Below are 20,836 nucleotides of genomic sequence, written 5' to 3' on the forward strand. Positions count from 1 at the left end.
GGACTGCATTTTCAGACACCTCTCGGCGGCGATGAGTCTGTCCAGCTCCGTGCTTCCATGGAGATGAGCCTCAGCCGCAGCCCCGCCGCCTTCGCTCCCTCTCCCATCGCCCCGCGGACCCATCGCCTCCCGCTCCCCCCTCGCCCCGGTGCAGCCGTCACACCCCGTCCCCCCGCGGCCCTCCACCGTCCTCCCCACATCCCGTGCCCTGAGCGGTGCTCCCCGGCCACGGGATGCTCTGGGGTTTCAGGGAGGGGGGAAGTTCTGCCCGCCCAGGGGTGGCCCTTCCCCCTGGGGGGAGCCGTGCCCCTCGCGGTGCCCCTCGCCGTGCCCTCGGGTCGCCCAGGTCCCCGCAGCACGGGGCCGTGGCTCCGGGAGGGGATGCCGAGTCCCGGCAGCAGCCGTGCCGCGCCCCCTCGTGCTGCCGCCCCCGGAGCGACCCGCGCAACCCGGCCGGACGGGCGGCCTCGGGGCCGGGGCTGCGGGCGGGGGCCGCTCCAGACCCACGGCTACAGGTGGTCGCGGCGGGCGGCGGCCCGGACCCGGCGGGGCGGGGAGGAACTCGATGGCCGCCCCCGCTCCGGGCAGCGCCGCAGCCCCGGCGGCGAGCGGGCCGCGCCCCGCAGCTTTGTTCCCCGGTGCCGGGGGCGGGCCGGGCTCCGGGCGACCGCCGGCGGCCGGAGCGGGTCGGGGGGTGGGCGCAGGGCCGCTCGGATCCCGGGAAACTTGTCCGGGCGCGGCGGGGGGGACGCGGGGGCACGGCGGCGAGATAAAGGGCCCCGGCGCCGCCGCGCTCCTCGCTCCCGGCCGAGTTAGGAGGAGCTGTTTTGCATCCCTTCACGTCAGCCTGCCTCATTCCCTCCTTCCTTCCTTCCTGCGCGCCCAGCGCCGGGCCCGCGGCCCGCAGCCGCCGTCGCCCCGCGCCCTGCGGAGCCGCCGCGGGAGCGCACGGTGAGTCCCCGCCGCGCCCCGGGGCCGCAGCCCCCGCCCGGGGCCCCGCGCGTCGCCGCCCGCCCGCCCGCCTCCCCGCGCCGGGCCGGGAGCGATGGCGGCGGGCGGGGGGTGCGGGGCGGCGGCGGTGCCCGGTCCGCACGTGGGTCCGCCCGCCCCGCTCCGCAGCCGCAAGTTTCCCCACCGCCGCCGCTCGCAAAGTTTCTCCGCGGCCGCGGGGCCGAAGTTGCGGAGGGGCGGGAGGGGGCCGGGCGGGCCGGGCTCGGCTGCGGGGCGTGGGGTCGGGACCTGTTGCGGGGCGGCAGCCGGGTACGGCACGCTCCCACGCCGGCACCGGGCCCCGAGCGCGGCGTCCGGGGCGGGGGCTGCGGGGGAGGTGCGGGTAGCGTGGATGGGGGGCGAAGGGGGGTCGCCGGGGTCGCGCGTAAATGGGACCGCGCTGCGGGGCGGGGGGCAACGCCAGAGGGGTCGGGGCCGGCTGCGCCGTCCCTGTGTCTCCGTCGTCCCCTGGCTGTCATCCGCTCCTCACGCGCGGAGGTCCTCGTGGAAGGCGTGGGAGAGCGGCGGGGCTGCGGGCGCACCGTGCGGCCGCCGAGGTGCGAGGGAGCGCGGGGCCGGGCGGAGGGGCGCGGAACCGGCCGGCTGCACCGGGTTCGGGAGTCGGGGTGCCGTCCCGGCCGGGAACCGCGGTGCGTCCAGAGAGAGGGGAAGGGCCCCGGGGCGGGGGTGACACCGCCGCCGTCCCCGGGAGCCGCCCCGCCGGGTCCAGGGCTCCGCTCCTTTTGTCCCCCGGGGGCTGCGGGAGGGGCCGGGCCGGGCACGGCTGTGCTGGGTAGTGCTTGGCCGTGCTTTGGGCTGCGCTCGGAACTTCCTGCAGCCTTTTAGTAGCTCCCTGATAACTGGCAGGATGTGGTGGATACATTCGTTACAATTAATGAGTAAGTCAATCGTGAGTAGTTTCTTTGTCAGCGTTCGGGCTGGCAAGAGGTGGCAGGAGGCACCCAGCAGCACCTTCGCTCCCAGGAGTGGCCATGGGGGCTCCCACAGCAGCACGGGCTCAGCTCGAGGTCTCCCAGCTGTCACTGATTCCCAGCAGCCCAACACGCACACAGCAGCTCCATGCACGCTGCTGCAGTGCGGCCCAGCCAGCGGCCACGCTGCCAAGGACACAGCCCAGGTGTGTGGGAGACTCTCAGCCCACAGCTGTCCCAGGGAAGCTTCAGGAAGGCACAAGAGCAGCACTCCCTCCACCACCTCCTTTCAGCCCCTTGGCAGCGAGTTGAGGACCAGCAGCCGTGGCCTCAGCAGCGGGGCACTGCGGATGCATTTCCCCAACAAACAACTCCAGAAACTGAGAGCCATCAGAGGTGGGGCCTGGATGGGTGCAGCTCTGAGGCTCTGAGATTAATGCCCTGTGAACGCCCTATGCCCCGTGCAGCAGCACATAGGGCTGCGGTGACTCAGTGTCACACACCAAGGAACTGAGCGGTCGGAGTCGGTACTGGCAGTGCTGCAGTGGGAGCCTCCTTTCGTGGTGCCCGGCACCTCTGTGCTGGTTCCTGCTGACACCACGAGGGCAGGTTGGAGCTCTGCAGAGGTGCGTTGAGTTGGCTTTGTTGGGCAAACACACAGAGAAGGCTTCTTGTTTATCAATCAGTTTAGGGAACAGCACAGAGCAAACACAGCCCTGCTGTGCCAAACGACGCCAGCAGCAGGTGGGCAGCGATGGCTTGCAGTGTGCCAGGAGTTCCTCTGGTACGCAGAGCCCAGCCAGCCCAGCACACAGCAAAGCAGCCATCCTGAGTGCTGTGTGTGTTCCTCAGCTCAGGCCTGGCCAGGTGCAGGATGCTTCTTTATCTGAGGAATTTTTCCCCCTGATTCCAATGGGGACCTGCTCGCAGAACAGCATTTTCTTTCTCCAACTTCAAACTGAACGGGGCGAGGGGGATTTTAACCTCTCCCCACGGTGGTCTTTGCTCTCAGCTCCTTGACGGTCATTTGAATGACAATAGGGCATTTTTAACAATCTAAATAGAAACAACATGTAATAATCCTGCCTAAAAACCTCTTTGTGAAGCATGCAGCTCCCCTGCTCCAGTTCCCCTGCAGTCTGTGGGATGCTCACTATGAGATATCACGGCCTTTTCTGTAAAGGAGAAGTGAGAGGAGGGAGGCTTGTCTTTTCCAAACATGAGATCTGTTGAATTTCTGGGAACATTCTCGAGTAGGAACACAACTTCCGCCTCCTCCTTCCCTCCCAGCCCAACTTTCACTTCACAGCAGAGAAACTGAGGCAGAAGGGCACTGTCTGAGTTGGGAGAGGAAAAATCTCATAGAAGTCACCTGCGGCTCCGTGAGCTGTGCTGGGGGTGGGACTCACACAGCTCGGTGTGGGGCTGCAGGGCAGGAAGGCCACGCTGGGCTCAGCCCATGGCTCCGCCGGATGGGATTCCAACCTGATAGCTCAGAAGTGATGGACGAAGGAAGGAAATTTGTAACCATTCATCACCTTGAAAGGCTGAAAATTAACTGAGTTAAGCCACGAAGCTGAGCGTTGCTGCTGAGGGCGGGAGCGAGGAGCTCTGCTGTGCTGCGTTGGCCAGAGGAGCCAACGGGATGCGATCCGTGCAGGAGGGACAGCTCTGAGATGTGTCCATCCCTGGTGCCCAAAAACGGCCCTGTGGTGAAATCCCAGAGGGCCCCTGGGAAGGGATGGGTTCCTCCCAGAGGACAGAATTGTGACAGAGGAGGTGATTCTTTTGGGTGCTCTTTTGGCTGTGGTGCCACAGTGGGTTCCTCGCTGCGTGCGCTCGGGAGCACTGAGTGTGATCACGGCATGCAGTGCACTGCGGCCATTCTTCCCTGTTTTGCGCTTTGACCACACAGTGTATGCATCAGAAGCCCATCAGGGTGACTGCAGAACACATCTGCAGAGCTTAAGCTGTGATTTATGGGGGGTTTTGAGTGGTTTCGTTTCATTTCATGATCATCAACAAGGGGTGCATATAAGTGAATTATTTCAACATTGAAACACTGAATATTCCGTACATTTATGGGATTTCTTAGTGCAGCGAGTGCAAAACAGAGCAGAGATGCACGTTGTTTTGGAAACATGGACTGCAGGCAGCTCAGGCGGCCCTTGTTGCCAAAGCAAAGGGGAAATGCGTTTGGATAAAAGCAGCCTTGTGGCCGAGGTACCAAAGGTGCAAAATGTTTACAAAGGCTGCTAAAATGAAGGCGTTCCCAGAGCTGCCTGCGATAGGTGAGCATCCAGCCCAGTGCCTGCACTCAGTGCCCTCAGCTGTGTGCCACTCGAGGTGCTGCCCTGGGAAGCAGCTGAGGAGCACTGAGCTGTGCTGGTGGGCTCCTCCTCCCCAGATTGCTGCCCTCTGCACTATTGCCTCCGAGTTTGTTTCACTGACTTTGCCAGGCCTCCCCAGCCTTTAATGCATGGAGCTGCTGCACTGGTGTGCTCTGCTGTGCTTACACCCCGTGCACCTGCAGCTCCCCGTGCAGCTGTTCCCATGCAGGTCTGCAGGACAGGGCTGGAGGCAGACACGGTGCAGAGCCAAATGCAGCTCCGGTGTGAAATTTCAGCTGTTGCAGGCTGCCAGGCCGGGGGCACTCAGCACAGCAGCGCACAGAGGGACGCAGTGTGGTGGTGTGGATCCCTTCCCCAGCTCTGCACTGCCAGTGTCACCACCTTAGTGGAAGTGGCCTTCTGCATGGGCAGCCCAGCAGGCTCCTTACTGGATCCTTACTGGCTCCTTACAAGCGTATGTGAAGGAGAGGGAAAAGCAGCTCAGCTCAAAGCGATCCCCAGACTTTGTTTGCTGTAGGCTCTCAAGCAGTCTTCAGCTCCACAGACAGCCTTTATCTTCTGAAGCTTCCATTCCGTGCCTGCCTCACACGTGTTACCATCACTAGGGCAGGAGCAATGCCTCCCAGCTCAGGACTGTTTTCCTATCAGTCACCAATTGTGTTTTACCTGTTGGTGCTCCAGACTTTGTCATTAAAGGAGGAAAGGGCCTCCACACAGAGCCTCGCCGGGCACAACACAGAGTTCTGTGTGTTGAAACACGCTCGCCATGTTCCCGCAGTGCTGAGATGGGCGGCAGGCGGCACCGAGCCGCAGCACCCGCCCTGGGGCTCTGGGAGAAGGAGGTCCGTGTGTGTGCATGCAGGTGTTTGCCAGTGTGTCCCTGAGCCTTGATGAATTGCAAGCAGTGCATGTGCTGGCCATGCTGCTCACAACAGGGCAGGGCTGTGCAGGGATGGGGCAGGGTGAGCAGCATGCAGTGCAAGCGCTGAGGAGCGTTGGCAGCAGCTCTGGAGCTTTGGGAGATCTTCACGCTCTGGGCAGAGCCACGCTGCTCCCCCACACCCCATTGCTTCCGCTCTGTGGGTCGCTGGGAAGCGCCTCCTAAACGTGAATGCCCATCTTTCCAAAGTGCTGCCCTGTTCAGAGAGGGATCTGAAACATTTTCAGTTCTCAGATCTGAGAATAACACGGCTTCTGCAGCTGAGCGGTTTCTTTTGCTCCTAAAATGGTGAACGTACACAAGTGCTGCTGTTGGAGAAATAGGAGGCAGTGGGGCTTTCCCAGAGGGTCATTGCCCCCTGAGACCCGAGGCAGCTGGCTGGGAGCAGAAGGTTTGCGTGTCCATACTGAAAGCGGCGTTGAGCTCCTGCCCCTGCTCAGTGCTGGGGCCGCAGATGGCAGCTCCGGCCGTAGCAGAAGTAAGAACCAAAGCACAATGCGTGGTGGTTGCAGCCCAGGGGCCGCTTCCCAGCCGGCCATTGTTCACTGTGTGGAAGGGTTGGGCTGTCGGCGACGCCATGTGCAGCCGCAGCTATCGCCCATTGACCCTGCTCACCAACCAGCCCTGCCGAGGGCTGCAGGCCCGGCACTGCACTGCCTGGGTGAACTCTGTGCCGGGATGCAAAGGCAGGAGTTGTTTGCAAGGAAAACGCAGCGCATCACAAGAGCGGCGGTGCCCTCGTGCTGCTGCTCTCACTCGGCCCCCTCTGTAGCACGGCAGGGCACGGCGGCGTGGTTGGGCAGCGTGCATCCCGCACTGTACCATTCTGGCAGTGTTTCCTCTTGCAGTCACATCACCGCAGTGCCCGGCGGCCGTCCCACAGAACTGGCTGTCAGTTCTGCTGCTGCTGCCCTTCTCCCCTTGGCCCGGGCCGTGCGCAGGCCCCGCTCCGGCAGAGCAGCAGCGTTCTCCTCACTGCCTCCGCTTCCACCATCCTCTCCTCCCTACGCCCACGTTGCCCCTTTGTCCCACGTTACACCTCCTTCCCACACCACGCCGTTTGCTCTGCCCAGAGCTCCACTGCTGCGGGCACTGAGCGCTGTGAGCCCCGGCAGAGCAGCGCAGCGCAGCCCGGCACCCAGCCCCACTGCTGCCAGCAGCGCCGCACGGCCCGCACTTGGCGCAGGGCACTCAGCCCCACAGCACCACCCCACACGCTCAGAGCACCCCGTGTGCCCTCGGAGCAGTGCTGGGGTCCCAGCCCTGCGCCCTGCCTGCCTCCCACAGCCTTCCTTCCCGGCAAGGTTTGCTTCTCGACCCACATCTCCAGCTCGGATCGCCTCTCGTGGCTGCGCGGTTTTGTTTTCTGTTTGCTGCTTTTTTCACCAGGGAGAGAACGGAGGTTTCTTGGAGGCCCTCTGTGGAGTCGGACCCTCCTGCAGGATCTCAGCATGCAGAATTCCGCTGACTTTTCTACATATCTGCATGCGTGATTACCAGAGAAGTATTTTTAAAAGTAGCTCGGTGTCTCTTTCAGGGAGTTAGAAAGGAGCAGATTTATTCTCTGCTGCGCTGAGAATTAACTCTCTTTTCTTCCTTCTCCCTCTGCCCCCACTGGAAAGAGAGAGAATGTAAAAAAAGAAGAAAGGATTTACATTGTCTTCGTGATTGGCACAGTCTGTGAATGAGAGGTCATTTCATGTGGCTGTTTCTTTTCAAGCGCTCTTTTTTTCATGCACACTGTATTCAGGCTGGGAGCATTCTTTCTTTTCAAAGCTTCTCTGTCTGTCTCTCTCTTCCCCCTCCTTTATTTTTCATCCCTTTTCTTTACTTTTGCTGTCTTTTCATTCTGTTTTTCTCCTCCCCCTTGGGGCTCCATTTTTTCTTTCCTCTTTCCTCTATTCAGTTCCTTTTTTCTTTTCGCGTCTTTTTTGAATAGCTCTTCTATTTTCGGAGAGGAAAGGGACCGTGTAGAAGAGAAGTCGTTGCAGCGAGCAGGAACTTGAAAGTCGCTCTTTCCCTGTTTATTTCATTTAAAAGCAAAAAAAAAAAAAAAAAAAAAAAAAAACCAAAAAAAAACACCAAAAAACAACCAAAAAAAAAAAAAAAAGAAGAACAAAACTGTTTTGCAGGGAGGAGGGACCGAGTGCCGCAGACCCCGCGCGGTGCGGGCAGCCCCGGCCGGGCAGGAGGGATCCGGTCCGTGTGCCGGCATCGCTGCGCTCAGGTGCGGGCGAGCGGGGACATCCCAGGGCACGGCACGGCACGGCACGGCACGGCACGGCACGGCACGGGGCCGCGGCTCCGCTGCGCAGGTGGGGGCGAGGCGCGGCCGGGGGGCTTCGTGTGAAGCGGTGCTGAGGGCACGCGGGGCTGCGGGCCGAGCCTGACGGCTGCGGGCTCGGCGCTCCGCGTGGGGCTGCGGCTCGCCGTGGGGCGCGGTGCTGCCGGGCCGCAGGGCTCCGCGGGGCCGCGCTGTGCCTTGGCGAAGGGCGCTGGCAGCAGCTGGGAGCGGGCGCAGTCGTGGCGGCGGCACTCGGTGCCCGTGCGATGAGCTGCGGGCAGCGCTCCGGCCTCCCCGTGCGCCGCCGCGTCCCCTCGGTCGTCGTCTGTCTGCCTGCTCGGAGTCAGAGCAGAAGCCGAGGGCCGCAGCAGCTCGGGGCAGGGCCGCTGGTTCTCCTTTGGCGTTGCAGGGGCGGGAGGACGGAGCGCGGGGACCGGGCTGCCCCACGGCCGCTCCGCTTCGGCTGCACAGCAGCGGGTAAAGGCGAAGCGGGAACGCGAACCGCGGCACTGCACGGAACGTGGCAGCGTGCGGGTCAGCTCCCATCGCCCAATCCCGGGCAGCCGCAGCACGGGACCGACGCCGTGCTCTGCCTTTGTCTGCGGGGCTGGGAAGCGCTCAGCTGCAGCGCTGCTCCCGGCACGGCTGGGCGCTCAGGGGGCCTCGGGGTCCCAGGCAGCACAGGGGCCACGGCCGGTCATGGAGAGGATTCTTTTCTTTGTGAGATTCAAATAATTGTATCCCAGAGATAGAGGAGACGTAGGAGGAGATGAAAAGCGAGAGAAAAAGCAGGCAAGCAAAGGACAGAGGTTTGGAATACAGAGGGAGATTAGGAGATAGATGAAAGAGAAAGGAGAGAGATAAGAGGGAGGCAGAGGACAGATCCACAGCGCCCAGATAGAGGTTGCCAGGGAAACGGGAAGGATGAGAGGGAAGGAGAGGAGAGGAGAGGAGAGGAGAGGAGAGGAGAGGAGAGGAGAGGAGAGGAGAGGAGAGGAGAGGAGAGGAGAGGAGAGGAGAGGAGAGGAGAGGAGAGGAGAGGAGAGGAGAGGAGAGGAGAGGAGAGGAGAGGAGAGTGCTGGGGGGAAGGGGTGCAGGGTGGGTGCTCAGGGCTGGACTGAGGGTCTCAGCAGGGGCTGTCCCAGGGCAGTGGGTGCAGCCCTGCTCAGGCCAGCTTCTGGCAGCCCTGTGCTGTGCGCTGCCCGTGCTGTCATTATTTGGGAATCAGCCCTCCTTCTCCTCCACCTGTGTGACCAGGAGCCCGGTGGCTATGAGCCCATCAGTGATTGCTTTCCCCTCTGGGTGTGAGGATGGCAGTGAGACTGCTGGCAGGATCCCCAGATGTTGATAATCTGTGTGTTTTTAACACGGCCTGATGAGGAGGAGGTCGCTCCCTCCCTGACGCAGTGCCACGCAGACACACCGTCACTGTTTTCCCCAGCCTGCTTGTGCCACCAAACACAGTGCCTTCATCACGGTGTGGGCTGGGGCTGTCCTTGGCTCTGGAACCTGAGCCCCCAAGAGGAGCCTCCGCACCCCCCGTAGCTCCTTGCAGTGGATCAGCATGCGCCCAGCGCTGTTCTCTTTTCTAGAACCTGCTAACAGTTTCCCTAATGAGCCGAGTTAGGTGGCACCCAACTTGGAGGCACTGATAGAGCGAATTGAAATGTTGGCTTGATTTCTTTAAGAAGGCCAAGTTTACTTTGTCAGCAGCATCCCAGCAGAATGACCGTCCTGTATGGGGACACGCTGGGGGACAGAGAGCAGAACCCCCCCAGGGCTCTATTGCTCATTGCGCAGCTCAGACCGTGGGGACCTCACAAATCCCCTGGCCTCATGCAGAGCAGTGTCCAGTTGGGGTTGTAAATGACTGCAGTGATTCCTTGTGATTTTCAGGGGGGAAGAATGCATTTTATTCTGCTTAAAATTTGTATGGATGCTGTAAGGAGCTTTGTGGAAAAACCACGCACAGACCGAAAGATGAAAGGCTGATTTTTTTCCTTTATCAAACTTGATGGAAAGCTCTTTTAGAAGAGAAAGAAAATAAGCCCAGAAGTGCTCATGCAGATATTCGAGATCCAGCAATTAGCTGCTTGCTGTGGATGATGTGCACAGCCCCAGTGCCCCCCAGCGCATGCAGGGTCTGTGGGTGTGGGGCTGCTCAAAGAGCTGGAGCAGCACAGAAGGGACAGGGAGCCCAACAGGCACAGCAGCACAGGGGAGGGAAGGCAAAGAGAGCTCAGCCTGGGCTGCAGGTGCTGCTGGCACTGCCTGCAGCTCTGGCTCAGGGACTGATCCCTGCAGTGCACACAGCAGAACCAACACGGCCTTTGCCCCCAGAGCACCGCAGCCACAGTGCCGGATGGGCAGCGTGGATTTGGGTGTCCCTCCCAAGCAACCCCACCGGTGTGCTTAGGGGAGATGTGGACAAATCAGTGTAGTAGGGGATTTTTGCATAGAGATATTTCCTGGAAGAGTGATGGCTTTGCTGGAAAGTGGAGTGATGAAATTTGTGCAGCTGTTTGCTGGCACTCAGGGAGAGGCGGGCTGAGAGCACATCTGGGGCTGGGCAGCGTGCTGCAATGAGGTGGTAATGAGGAGTGGTCAGGGGTGCACTGGTGCAGAGCTGTTCTGTGCCACACAGAGCTCTGTGCATGCAGGGTACGAGCTCATCTGCCTGGCGGTGCTTTCCTGCTCGCAGTGGGCACTATTGCGGCTGTTTGTCCCTCTGCAGGGGTGCCTCTTCCAGGTGGAGTTCAACCATTCTGTCCTTCCTGTGCCCGCCTGGTGCTGTCCTGGAGCAGTGCTAGGATGGGTGCTGGGACCGTGGGACCTCCTCCCTCCCCAGTGCCCAGCACTGCAGTTTGGCTTTGCACCCAGAGAGCCCCGGCTGTGTGCACATGGAGCTGACGTGCTGCTCCCAGCCCAGCTGGTGTGCTGGGAAACGGCACTCCTGGCCCATGAGAGCCACAGGGAAGTGTGAGGGGGAAGTGAAACATCAGCGTCCCTCCGGCTGCCACTTCTCCCTGGTGTGGTGTTGTGCAGCTGCACCAGCAGCTCTGTGGCTGCTGCGGCCATGCTCTCTTCTGAGCAGCAAGGCTCGCTCACAGACAAGAGCTTCAATGTCTGACAAAGTGCAAAGGGTCCTCTGTGCAACACAGGCCTGTATTTAGTGCAGGGAGCCCAGAGAGCAGCTCTCATCCCCTTGCTCAGAGTACTGCAGAGGAAGATCTGTCACTGACCTTCTGAAAGCCTCTGGTTATTGGTGATGTTTGGTTGTTTGCTTTTCTCAGACACGTGAGTGCTGGGAGCTGTGTGTGGGCAGCTGCTCCCCGTCACAGTGCTGTGCCATGGAGGAGCAGAGCTGTCCCCACTGCTGCTCCAGCTCTGCACCGCACACCGCGACCCGTCCTGCCCCGCTGGCTGCAGGGAGCAGAGCCGCTGCCCCAGGTGATGAATGGGGTTTGATATGTGGGTTTGGAGAAATCAGCCCTTGGATAAAGTGTGATCCAAATGGACTGAAACAGACGTTCAAGTGAGGAATAGTAATTGCTGCGTCGTGCCGCAAAATGAAGGAAGGGAGCAAAATCCCAACCGGATCCGAGCAGCTTTTCCTGCTTCCCATCTCCTCCCGCCTGCACAAACAGGAGGGACCCGGCCTTCCTCCCCAGGGAGCTCCTGTTGTGTGCAGCTTCCTTCCTGCAGCACGAACGGCACAGCTCTGGGAGCTGAGTTCCTTCCGGGAAGCTGCTGCCCGCTGCAGGCGCCCCGAAGCCCCAGTGCTGCACTTCCCATCACAGCATCCACGCTGCTCCGTGCCCAGCCCTGCCCCCACTGCAGCTCTGCTGCAGGGATGATGAGAGCCTGATATGGGGGGGTCTCTGTTCTGAGAAGGAGGGCGATACACAGCCCACGGTTGCTGCTCTCCAGCCTCATGGGTGCTCCTAGGACTGCGACAGCATCTGGCTTAGGGTTTATCCCTGTTTTACCTCCCCCATAGGGTTCCTCTTTGTTGCAGCTGTGGAAATAATTCCGTTGAGCAGGACGTCCCCCCCACAGGAGGAAGCTGCAGCCTCCTGCTCACCCAGGGCCGCCATCCCATTTCTGCCCTGCCTGCCCCGGGGATGGGCCCTGCTGGGGGCTGTGATCCCACACAGCAGAACGCCCCAGAAGTCCCCACGCAGTGGCTGCGTGGCTGTGTTCGCCACCAGCATGCTGCTCCCGCTGCCAGACCGCCTGCTGCTTTAAGCAGCTCTCCCACTTCTCTCTCCCTCTTTCTCTTTTGCTTTGTCTGTGATCCTCCCTCCGCTGTCTCCCATCACTGCTTCTCGCAGCCGGGATCGTCAGAGTGTGGGATGGCAGCAGGGCTCTGGGTGCTCCCTGCTCCTTCCTTGCTGCAGGGCTGCTCCCGGTGCTTTGCCCCTCGGCAGCGCAGAACCACCGCCTGGGGAGCAGCAGGTGCTGCTGTGTGGGGAAGCACACAGTGAGGAGTAGACCCACGAGGCTGTTCCTTTGCCAGGGACACTCAACAGCAGTGGGAACTGAACAGAGGTGCTTTGGGGCACAGCTGTGCAGTGCTGGCAGTGATCACTGCTGTCTGTGGCACTGCTCAGCCCCTGCTCTGGGGTTGGGCACTATTTCCATTGGAGCGATTTGCTCAGAGGATCTTGTGCTGCCAACAAGCCCGTGCAGGCTGTTCTATCAGCCCGTCCCACTGCACTGCGCTCCTCCCCGCGCAAATGAGCATCGCTCTGTGTCAGTTGTGAGCAATGGTTTGACTTTCTTCCTGGAAGCAGATGGAATTATTAAACAGCATGAGGAGTCCCGCAGAAGCCTCCAGAGGGCAGCTGGGATGCTCTGCACGCTGAGTTTCAGCGCTTCCTGCTCTGCAGGCAGCATTAGGTTGGGACGAGTCCCTGAATTGCATGGGATTGTGATAATGGGAACCTCTGCATGAGGGTCTGCACAGGGTGGGAGGGAGCACTAACAGCTGTCCCTCTCCTCCCACAGCCATGACCGCATAGGGTGCAGGGATGGATCGTTTCACCGAGTGTGGGACGCAGACGGACGCCGTGGTGGTGCTGTCCCTGGCACAGGCTGCGGTGCTGGGCTTGGTGTCCGACAATGAGCTGCTGGGAGCCACCGTCAGTCCCGCCGGCTTCTTCCCAGGGCTGGGGGGTGAGGGAGAGCCTGACATCACGGCGGAGCCCGAGAGCGAGGGAACGGCGCCAGACGGGCAGGATGACGAGTCCCTGGAGGCAGAGTGCTCCCCGGAGAAGCACGCGCGCAGGAGGAAGCGGCCCCCGGTGAGGCTGCTGCCCAAGGTCAAGCGCGAGGAGGCGGAGGCGGAGGCGTTCGAGGTGGCCGTGCCCGGGGACGACAAGGCCGACCTGCAGCGCGGTGCCCCGCCTGCCCCCCCCGCGGACCCCATGCCGGAGCCCAGCGGCGCCGTGAAGATGATCGACCTCAGCGCCTTCAGCAGGAAGCCCCGGCGCCTGCGGCACCTGCGCCGGCACACGCGCCAGCAGCCCCACAGCCGCGAACCCGACCCGGCGCAAGGCGGCGCAGACACCACGCGGACGCCGTGCGCCTTCGAGGCGGGCGCCGCGTCCCCTGGGGAGCCCGAGGCACCCGCGTCCCCCGAGCGGGTGAAGAGCGAGCAGGGCTTCGCGTGGCAGGAGCCGGGCGAGCTGGAGGCGGATGCTGTGGGTGGCAACAGCGAGCACAGCAAGAAGGCTCAGCTGGACCGGCTGGACATCAACGTGCAGATCGACGACTCGTACCTGGTGGAGGCGGGGGACCGCCAGAAGCGCTGGCAGTGCCGCATGTGCGAGAAGTCCTACACCTCCAAGTACAACCTGGTGACCCACATCCTGGGCCACAACGGCATCAAGCCGCACTCCTGCCCGCACTGCAACAAGCTGTTCAAGCAGCCCAGCCACCTGCAGACCCACCTGCTGACCCACCAAGGCACGCGGCCGCACAAGTGCGAGGTGTGCAGCAAGGCGTTCACGCAGACTAGCCACCTGAAGCGGCACATGCTGCTGCACACCGACATCAAGCCCTACAGCTGCCGCTTCTGTGGCCGTGGCTTCGCCTACCCCAGCGAGCTGAAGGCGCACGAGGTGAAGCACGAGAGCGGCCGCTGCCACGTCTGCGTGGAGTGCGGGCTGGACTTCTCCACGCTCACCCAGCTGAAGCGGCACCTGGCCACGCACCAGGGCCCCACGCTGTACCAGTGCCTGGAGTGCAGCAAGTCCTTCCACTACCGCAGCCAGCTGCAGAACCACATGCTGAAGCACCAGAACGTCCGGCCCTTCGTCTGCACCGAGTGCGGCATGGAGTTCAGCCAGATCCACCACCTCAAGCAGCACTCGCTCACACACAAGGTAGGTGCTGTGCGCGGCACGGAGCGCCCCGGGGCTGCTGCCTTGCCGTGCCTGGGGATGGGTTGGCCACAGAGGCTGCTCAGGTGCCTGCAGCTCATGTCAGCCCCGAGCCATCTCCGGGCAGCAGGCGGTCACCGCGGCGCAGCGCCCGCTCCATGCCGGCAGCTCAGCTCGGCTGCCCCCTCCCCAGCTGCGCTCACCACCTCCCACATCCCTGCAGGGCGTGAAGGAGTTCAAGTGCGAGGTGTGCGGGCGCGAGTTCACGCTGCAGGCCAACATGAAGCGGCACATGCTCATCCACACCAGCGTGCGGCCCTACCAGTGCCACATCTGCTTCAAGACGTTTGTGCAGAAGCAGACGCTGAAGACCCACATGATTGTGCACTCACCGGTGAAGCCATTCAAGTGCAAGGTACCGTGGGGCGCCAGGGGAGGCGGGGATAGCGCCTGGCACGCTGGGTTCTGCAAGTGTAGTGGCTGCAGAAAGAGCAGCAGGAAAGGAAAGGTGTGGGAGGTTGGTGGGGAGGGCTGGCGGCCCCCTTAAAGATCACTGGGGAGCAATCAGGTCAGTTCTGCACAGCCGCATCCCCAAGGCTGCTGCTGGGCTTTTTGCTGGGATTGGGGGCTACAGGACCCCACTAACCCCAGAACGTTGCTGCAGGTCTGTGGGAAGTCCTTCAACCGTATGTACAACCTGCTGGGCCACATGCACCTGCACGCGGGCAGCAAGCCCTTCAAGTGCCCCTATTGCTCCAGCAAGTTCAACCTGAAAGGCAACCTGAGCCGGCACATGAAGGTCAAGCATGGCGTGATGGACATCAGCCTGGACAGCCAAGGTAGGTGTGGGCTGTGCTGGAGCTGTGCTGGGCTCTGCATGTTGCAGACTGGCTGCTGCGCTCGCTGCTGGCTTGCTGCAGGAGCAGGACCAAACTACAGTGCCCATAGCAAATGCTGCTCGGGTACTGTGGTGGGGTGGGGGCCGCTGTGGGGACAGCGGAGCCACAGAGCCCACGGGCATGGGGCTGACACTGGCCTGTGTGCGCTGTGCCTAGATCCCATGATGGACCTGTCTGGGGCTGAGCACACCGAGCTGGACGGGCAGCAGGAGATGGAAGACTACGAGGAGGAGAACTCGTACGGCTATGAGGGTGTGGGGAACCCCCCAGACGACGGCGCGCTGGCAGAGCAGGCCATGAAGGAAATGGCTTATTACAACATGTTGTAGCAAGGAGGGCGGGTGGCCCGGGGTGGGTGGGGGGATGGCGAAATGGACCCAGCATGTAAGAGAACTGCTGCTGGGATGCAGTGCTGCTGCAGGGGGGTGAGCGGGGGGCAGGCAGGGACATCCCTAAAGCACGGCTGGGCACAGGGCAGGGAGCCTGGGAGAGCTCCTGCCTTCATGGGGTCATTCCTGCCGGGGGCCCGTTCTCCCTAAACCTCTGGAGAAAGAGTGCCCTCCTGCCCGGTGCCCTGCCACCCCCTTGTCCCTCACACCTCAGTGGTGTCCGGACCCTCACCCTCAGCCCCGCGTGATGTACTTGAAGCTGGCAGGCTGCATTCCAGCAGACAACGAGCATCACTCCTGATCCTACCTCCTGGGTCCCCGCTCAGCTGCGCCGTGCCATGCATCAGCCTGGCATCCCCTGCATGGAGACCAGCGCTGCACCGCCCCGCGCTCCCCAGCTCCTCACAGCCCAGAGCAGCTCCTGTTGCTCTGGCACCGGCGGTGAGCTGGTACGGGCAGAGCTGGGGCAGGCCACGAGAGGCCACAGGGCACACACACAAAGAGTATTTTCTTACAAACTAATTGCAAAGCTCAGCGGAAGCAGCAGCTCTGAGTACAGAGTGGCTTTGGTGAGCAATGTATTTAAAGGAAGGCAAACCCTGTTCAACTTGAGCAAATGATGGTATTTTGAAAGTAATTTATTTTTTTCAGATGTGCCACGTGGTTGGATTTATCTTTTCTGAGTTCAGTTTCCTTCAACCAATGTTCTTTGTAAACCTGTGTAATGTGTGTCATCTGTGGAGCTGTGTGGGGCTGCAGGGGCAGCAGGGGCTGGGCGGGGGTCCCATGCCCACAGGGGCTGCACTGCTGCACCAATGCTGCACACTGCTGCCGTGTGAGCTTCTCCAGCCCGGGCTGCAGGAAGGAGTGTGCCCTGGAAATGCAGCCCCGGGGGGGCTGTGCCCCCTTCCTGCCCTGTGGTGGGGGCGGGCTACAGGGATGCCCTTTGGTCATGGTAGAGCCCTGCCAGCCCAAGGCACAGCATCCCCATCCCTGGGGCACACAGTGGTTGCATCCTGCAGCGCCGGCACCCAGAGCCGAGGGGCAGCCATGCGCTGACCCCACAGCGTGCAACCGGTCATCACCCCGCCTGGTGTCCCTGCAGCTGGAGCCCCCCACCATGGCTCAGCAGCTCCTCCAGCCCAGCCCCCCCCAGCACAGTCCCCCATGCCCACCCCACATCCCCACATCTACCTCTGTCCCGTTACCAAAAAGCACCGCACCCCGCGCCGCGCTGTGCCGGAGAGCCGTTGGGGTGCACCCTGCGCTGTGTCTGCAGAGCGGTTGCCCCCCCCCCGTGCAAAGCCCTACTGTCTTTATTTTGGTCTATCTCCTCGGTTGGAAGAGTTGTTCAGCAATAATTCTAAATAAATGAATTTAAATTCTTTAGCTGCTGCTGCCTGCTTTGCCAGGAGCGCATGGACCCCTGCGCACACCACGGGCCGGGATGTGTTTAATGGCCATTTGGCACCACGAGGTCAGAGGTTACATAAATTACAGCATGGTGAAGGGCAGCCCCCCCGCACCCCTTCCTACAACCCTCCCCCTAGAAACGCTTTAAAAACACACATAGGAAAATGGGTTATAAAAATGAGGGGAACGTTCCTGAGCCATGTGGAGGAGCTGCAGGTGCCGCTCGCGGGGTGTTAGCAGTGAGGTAATGGCGGGCGGCACCTGGGGGGTCCTCTACTTTTTGCCCAGGGCCTTGTCCAGGTTGTTCTTGATGGCATCCAGGAAGTCGGTGGTGTTCACAAAGTGCTCGTTCAGCTTCACGCTGTGGGAGAAGGGCAAGGAATGGGAATCCTGCCCCCCGGCCACAGCCACAACCACAGCCACAGCCAGAGCTGCCGCCCGGTGCAGTGCGAGCCCTAAATAGCTGCCCACTGCCTCACAACACGCACCACCCACCCCACCCCCCGCAGCCACACGTACTTGGCCAGCCCATGGATGCAGCCCGCCAGGTCCTTCGTCATCGTCCCACTCTCCACGGTCTCAACACAGACCTTCTCCAGCGTCTGAGCAAACCTGGGGGCAGCGCGCTCAGCAGCAGCCATGGCCCAGCACGGGTCCCCATGTGCCACATGGGGCAGCCCCGGAGCAACCCCCCCTCCCTCACCCCACTCACTTCATCAGCTCCGGGTTGCTGTCCAGCTTGCCCCGGTGCTCCAGCCCGCGCGTCCAGGCGAAGATGCTGGCGATGGGGTTGGTGCTGGTGGGCCGCCCCTGCGGGCAGACAGCCCCCACTCAGCGGTCGCCCCGGGACGCCTCACTTAGGGACCCCTCAGGGCACACACCCACCTTCTGGTGCTCCCGGTAGTGCCGTGTGACGGTGCCATGTGCCGCCTCCGCCTCAATGGTCTTCCCATCGGGGCACACCAGCACCGAGGTCATCAGCCCCAGAGAGCCAAAACCTACGGCGGGACGGGGTCAGGACGGGACAGGAGCACGGAACCCCACCAGCCCCAAAGCTGCCAGCATCACCTTGGGCCAGGATGTCCGACTGCACGTCACCGTCGTAGTTCTTACACGCCCAGACAAAGCCACCCGAGGACTTGAGCACCTGTGCCACCATGTCGTCGATGAGCCTGTGCTCGTACCAGATCTTCAGCTTGTCGAACTCCGTCTTGTAGTGCCTGCAGCACAGCAGTCAGCGGCACTGTGCTGGCACAGGGAGCCCGCCTCACAGCCCAGCCCGTCTGCTCCGTACTTATCAAAGATCTCCTGGAAGATGTCCTTGAAGCGCCCATCATAGGCCTTGAGGATGGTGTTCTTGGTGCTCATGTAGAGCGGCCACTTCTTCTGGATGGCGTACTGGAAGCAGCTGTGCGCAAAGCCCGAGATGGACTGCAAAGGACACGCAGTGCTACTCTCAGTAGGGTCCCCCAGGCTCCCCACCAGCCCCATGGTACCACGGGATTCCCCGGCAGCTCCCCGGTACCTCATCCGTGTTGTACATGCCCATGCCCACGCCGCCACCGGGGAAGTTGAACACCTCCCACTCCTTCGCCCCGCTGCCATCCTTCGGTGTGAAGATCATCTTGAAGGTCCCAGACTTGTTCACCACGAAGTCGGTGGCTTTGTACTGCATGGGATGCTGTGTTGGTATGGGGCCGGGCAGCAGTGAGCCCCCCAGCCCCACACCGCGGTGCTCACCTGGTCACCGTGGGCGTGCCGACCAATGGTGATGGGCTTCGTCCAGCCGGGCACCAGGCGTGGGATGTTCTTGCAGATGATGGGCTCCCGGAACACCGTCCCACCCAGGATGTTCCGGATCGTCCCGTTGGGGCTCTTCCACATCTTCTTCAATTTGAACTCTGCGAGGTGCAGCAGTGAGGCACGGGGTGCTCAGCCAGCACCACGCAGCGCAGCACAGCACAGCACAGCACAGCCCTCCTGGCTCCCTCAGCTCCCTTGTGCCATAGGCAGCTGTCAGAGCCCTGTGCCAGCAGCACAGCGCCCAACTCACAGCCAGCCCCGTGACACCGGGGTCCCACATCCTCCCCCCAGTCCCCTCCCACCTTCCACCCTGGCCTCGTCGGGTGTGATGGTGGCACACTTGACGGCCACACTGTACTTCTTTGTGGCCAGCGCCGAGTCGATGGTGACCTGATCATCCGTCTTGTCCCGGTGCGGCAGCCCCAGGTCAAAATACTTCAGCTGCACGTCCACGTTGGGCAGGATCAGCTGAGGGGGGAGGGTCAGAGCAGGGCTGTCCCAGAGCAGCACAGTGCAGAGCTGTACAGCCAAACCCGGCCCCCTCCCCCCTCCTTCCCCCCGCATGCCGGAAGCCGCACTGTGCGCACCACCTGCTTCCTGCAGGGAACAGGGGCCGCCCGTGCCCCCACAGCCCCCACAGCCCCGTACCTTCTCCTTGATGAAGGCCCAGATGATGCGCGTCATCTCATCGCCGTCCATCTCCACCACCGGGTTGGCCACTTTGATCCGCCTGTCGGCATCTGGCGGCAGCACGGCGTCATGGGGCACCGCGTGGGGACAAACCTCACATGGGGCCAGGTGCACTTCAGGTGCAAAGCGCCAGACTGGGCCGGGATCAGGCTTGGTGCAACCCTCCGTGGGGGCACGATGGGTTGGAGCACAAAGCCCCCCACCCAAGCCGGGGCGTTGGGGCTGAGAGGGTCCGGTGTGGGTGCGGGTCGGGGTGCCGGGCGTTGGGGCTCACCCCTCACTGGGGTCCCACCCACGGCCCCACCCATGGCACAGACATGGTGGGAGCACTGCACAACCCCACCCGTCTGGGAGCGGCTCCAGTGCAAACCCCGCTCAGGACGTGGGTGCAACATGAAGGGCAAAACCCCACGCGGGAGCGGGACGTGGCCCGACGCAAACCCTCGGGGCCATGGGGACACAAAGCCAGCTGGGTGAGGGCGCAGCCCCCCCCGTCCCGTCCCGTCCCGTCTTCAATCCGGGTCGCTACGGCCCGCGGGGCGAAGTGCCGGGGGCGGGGCCGTCTGCACACGGTGCTGGGGCCGAGCCGTGCCGAACCGCTCCGAACCGCGCCGCGTCCCCTTCCCGCACCCCTCCAACCCGCGCCCTCCCCGTCCCAAAGGACACCCCTCCGCCCCCCCCGAGGTCACCGCACTCACAGTGCCGCCGCTGCCCCGAGGGTCCCAGCGCGGTGCAGGCGGCGGGGGGGGGGCAGCGGGACAGCCCGGCGGCGCGGCTCAGCGCCGGGACAGCGCGGAGGCAGCGGGCGGCCATGGCGCGGCGCGACGGGGCGGCGGTGGCGGCGGAGGCGGCGGAGAGGGGACGCGGTTCGCTCCGCCCCGGGGCGGTGCGTAAAAGTCTGCGCCCGGCACCCCCGCGTTGGGCCCCGCACGGGACGGGGGGAGGGGGACGTAAACCGTTGCCGTCCCCCTCCCATCGCCCACCCCGTAGCCCTGTGGGGTGCACCAATAGAACCCCCCGGTGGAAATCCTAAGGGCGTCAGTTAGCCCGTGGTGCGCAGCGGGGTGCGCTTAATGCAGGGCACGAGCGGTGCCAAGGCACAAGGTGACCGGGCGGGGATCGGCTGTTAGCGCTGCGTGGTGTGGCCCCCCCGGGCTGCGTGCATCCCCCTCCTGCTCCGCGGAGATACTGGGGGGCACGGCACAGTCCGGCTGCATACGGCGGTACGGCATACAGGGTGGTGCGGTGGGTGCACTGCATGTCCCCGTGCCCTTGTGGGGTTGGGGGGGATGTGGTGCCTGCACATCTGGGGGACGTGTTGCCAGCTCAGCCCACAGGGCACCGAGCTTTCCCTATATAGGAGTGAGCGATCCAACACGTGATGTGGGCACCGCACCAAGCGGGACGCAACGCTGCTGCTCTGCGGAGCTCTGCCCGGACTGACCCTGGCACGAGGGACGCTGTGCCCCACAGACACCCCGCAGCGTGCCCACGGCCGGCCTGACAGGGCGTGGAGGTTTGCTGTCCCTCTGCTCAGGCCAGCGGGCGGCTTTTTTTAGCTACGAAGGCTGGGCAGATCCCACTTTGGGAAGCGGAGCTGAACAACAGGCGGTCCCGAGCAGAGGGGCTGCAGGGAGGAGGCGGCGGGGGAGAGGCAGGGCCGGGCACGGTGACGTCCGCTGGCTTTAACATTAACCAGAGCTGCGGGCGGCAGGCTGCCAGCTGCGGGGGGCTGCCAGCTGCAGGGGCCACCGCTCCA

The 20,836-nt window shown here is 62.7% G+C and overlaps 2 protein-coding genes across 6 annotated transcripts; one reads left to right on the forward strand and one right to left on the reverse strand.

Annotated features, from left to right (window-relative positions):
• Positions 1–717: 717 nt before the first annotated feature.
• On the forward strand, positions 718–16,560 carry ZNF710 (zinc finger protein 710). 5 transcript variants are annotated; one of them, XM_090149226.1, is made up of 6 exons: positions 7,297–7,528; positions 10,791–12,399; positions 12,508–13,886; positions 14,107–14,298; positions 14,548–14,722; positions 14,939–16,560. In XM_090149226.1, exons 3-6 carry the CDS (start codon positions 12,531–12,533, stop codon positions 15,109–15,111), a joined length of 1,896 nt encoding a protein of 631 aa, XP_090005352.1. In that variant the 5' UTR covers positions 7,297–7,528; positions 10,791–12,399; positions 12,508–12,530; the 3' UTR covers positions 15,112–16,560. The 5 variants fall into 5 exon arrangements, with proteins under 5 accessions (XP_031443812.2, XP_090005352.1, XP_090005353.1 ...); XM_090149227.1 differs by having other exon boundaries at positions 10,791–10,947; XM_031587952.2 differs by lacking the exons at positions 7,297–7,528; positions 10,791–12,399 and adding an exon at positions 718–951.
• On the reverse strand, positions 16,554–19,930 carry IDH2 (isocitrate dehydrogenase (NADP(+)) 2). Its single transcript, XM_031587953.2, has 11 exons — positions 19,776–19,930; positions 19,036–19,127; positions 18,690–18,855; positions 18,325–18,485; positions 18,110–18,253; positions 17,879–18,015; positions 17,653–17,804; positions 17,470–17,582; positions 17,297–17,394; positions 17,104–17,196; positions 16,554–16,945 (listed from the first exon to the last, which is right to left on the reverse strand). Exons 1-11 carry the CDS (start codon positions 19,888–19,890, stop codon positions 16,858–16,860), a joined length of 1,359 nt encoding a protein of 452 aa, XP_031443813.2. The 5' UTR covers positions 19,891–19,930; the 3' UTR covers positions 16,554–16,857.
• Positions 19,931–20,836: the final 906 nt, after the last annotated feature.

Source organism: Phasianus colchicus, chromosome 12 (assembly GCF_987193195.1).
Source record: "Phasianus colchicus chromosome 12, bPhaCol1.hap1.1, whole genome shotgun sequence".
NCBI classification, from domain to species: Eukaryota; Metazoa; Chordata; class Aves; order Galliformes; family Phasianidae; genus Phasianus; species Phasianus colchicus.

Bases quoted from the DNA above. Each gene is read 5' to 3' on its own strand.
- ZNF710 (XM_031587952.2), top strand. From the start codon at position 12,531: ATGGATCGTTTCACCGAGTGTGGGACGCAGACGGACGCCGTGGTGGTG. The intron at 14,299-14,547 runs GTACCGTGGGGC...ACGTTGCTGCAG, and splicing joins TGAAGCCATTCAAGTGCAAG to GTCTGTGGGAAGTCCTTCAA. The intron at 14,723-14,938 runs GTAGGTGTGGGC...CGCTGTGCCTAG, and splicing joins CATCAGCCTGGACAGCCAAG to ATCCCATGATGGACCTGTCT.
- IDH2 (XM_031587953.2), bottom strand. From the start codon at position 19,890: ATGGCCGCCCGCTGCCTCCGCGCTGTCCCGGCGCTGAGCCGCGCCGCC. The intron at 17,395-17,469 runs GTGGGTGTGTGC...GTCTGCCCGCAG, and splicing joins ACTACCGGGAGCACCAGAAG to GGGCGGCCCACCAGCACCAA. The intron at 17,197-17,296 runs GTGAGTGGGGTG...CGCTGCCCCCAG, and splicing joins AGCAACCCGGAGCTGATGAA to GTTTGCTCAGACGCTGGAGA.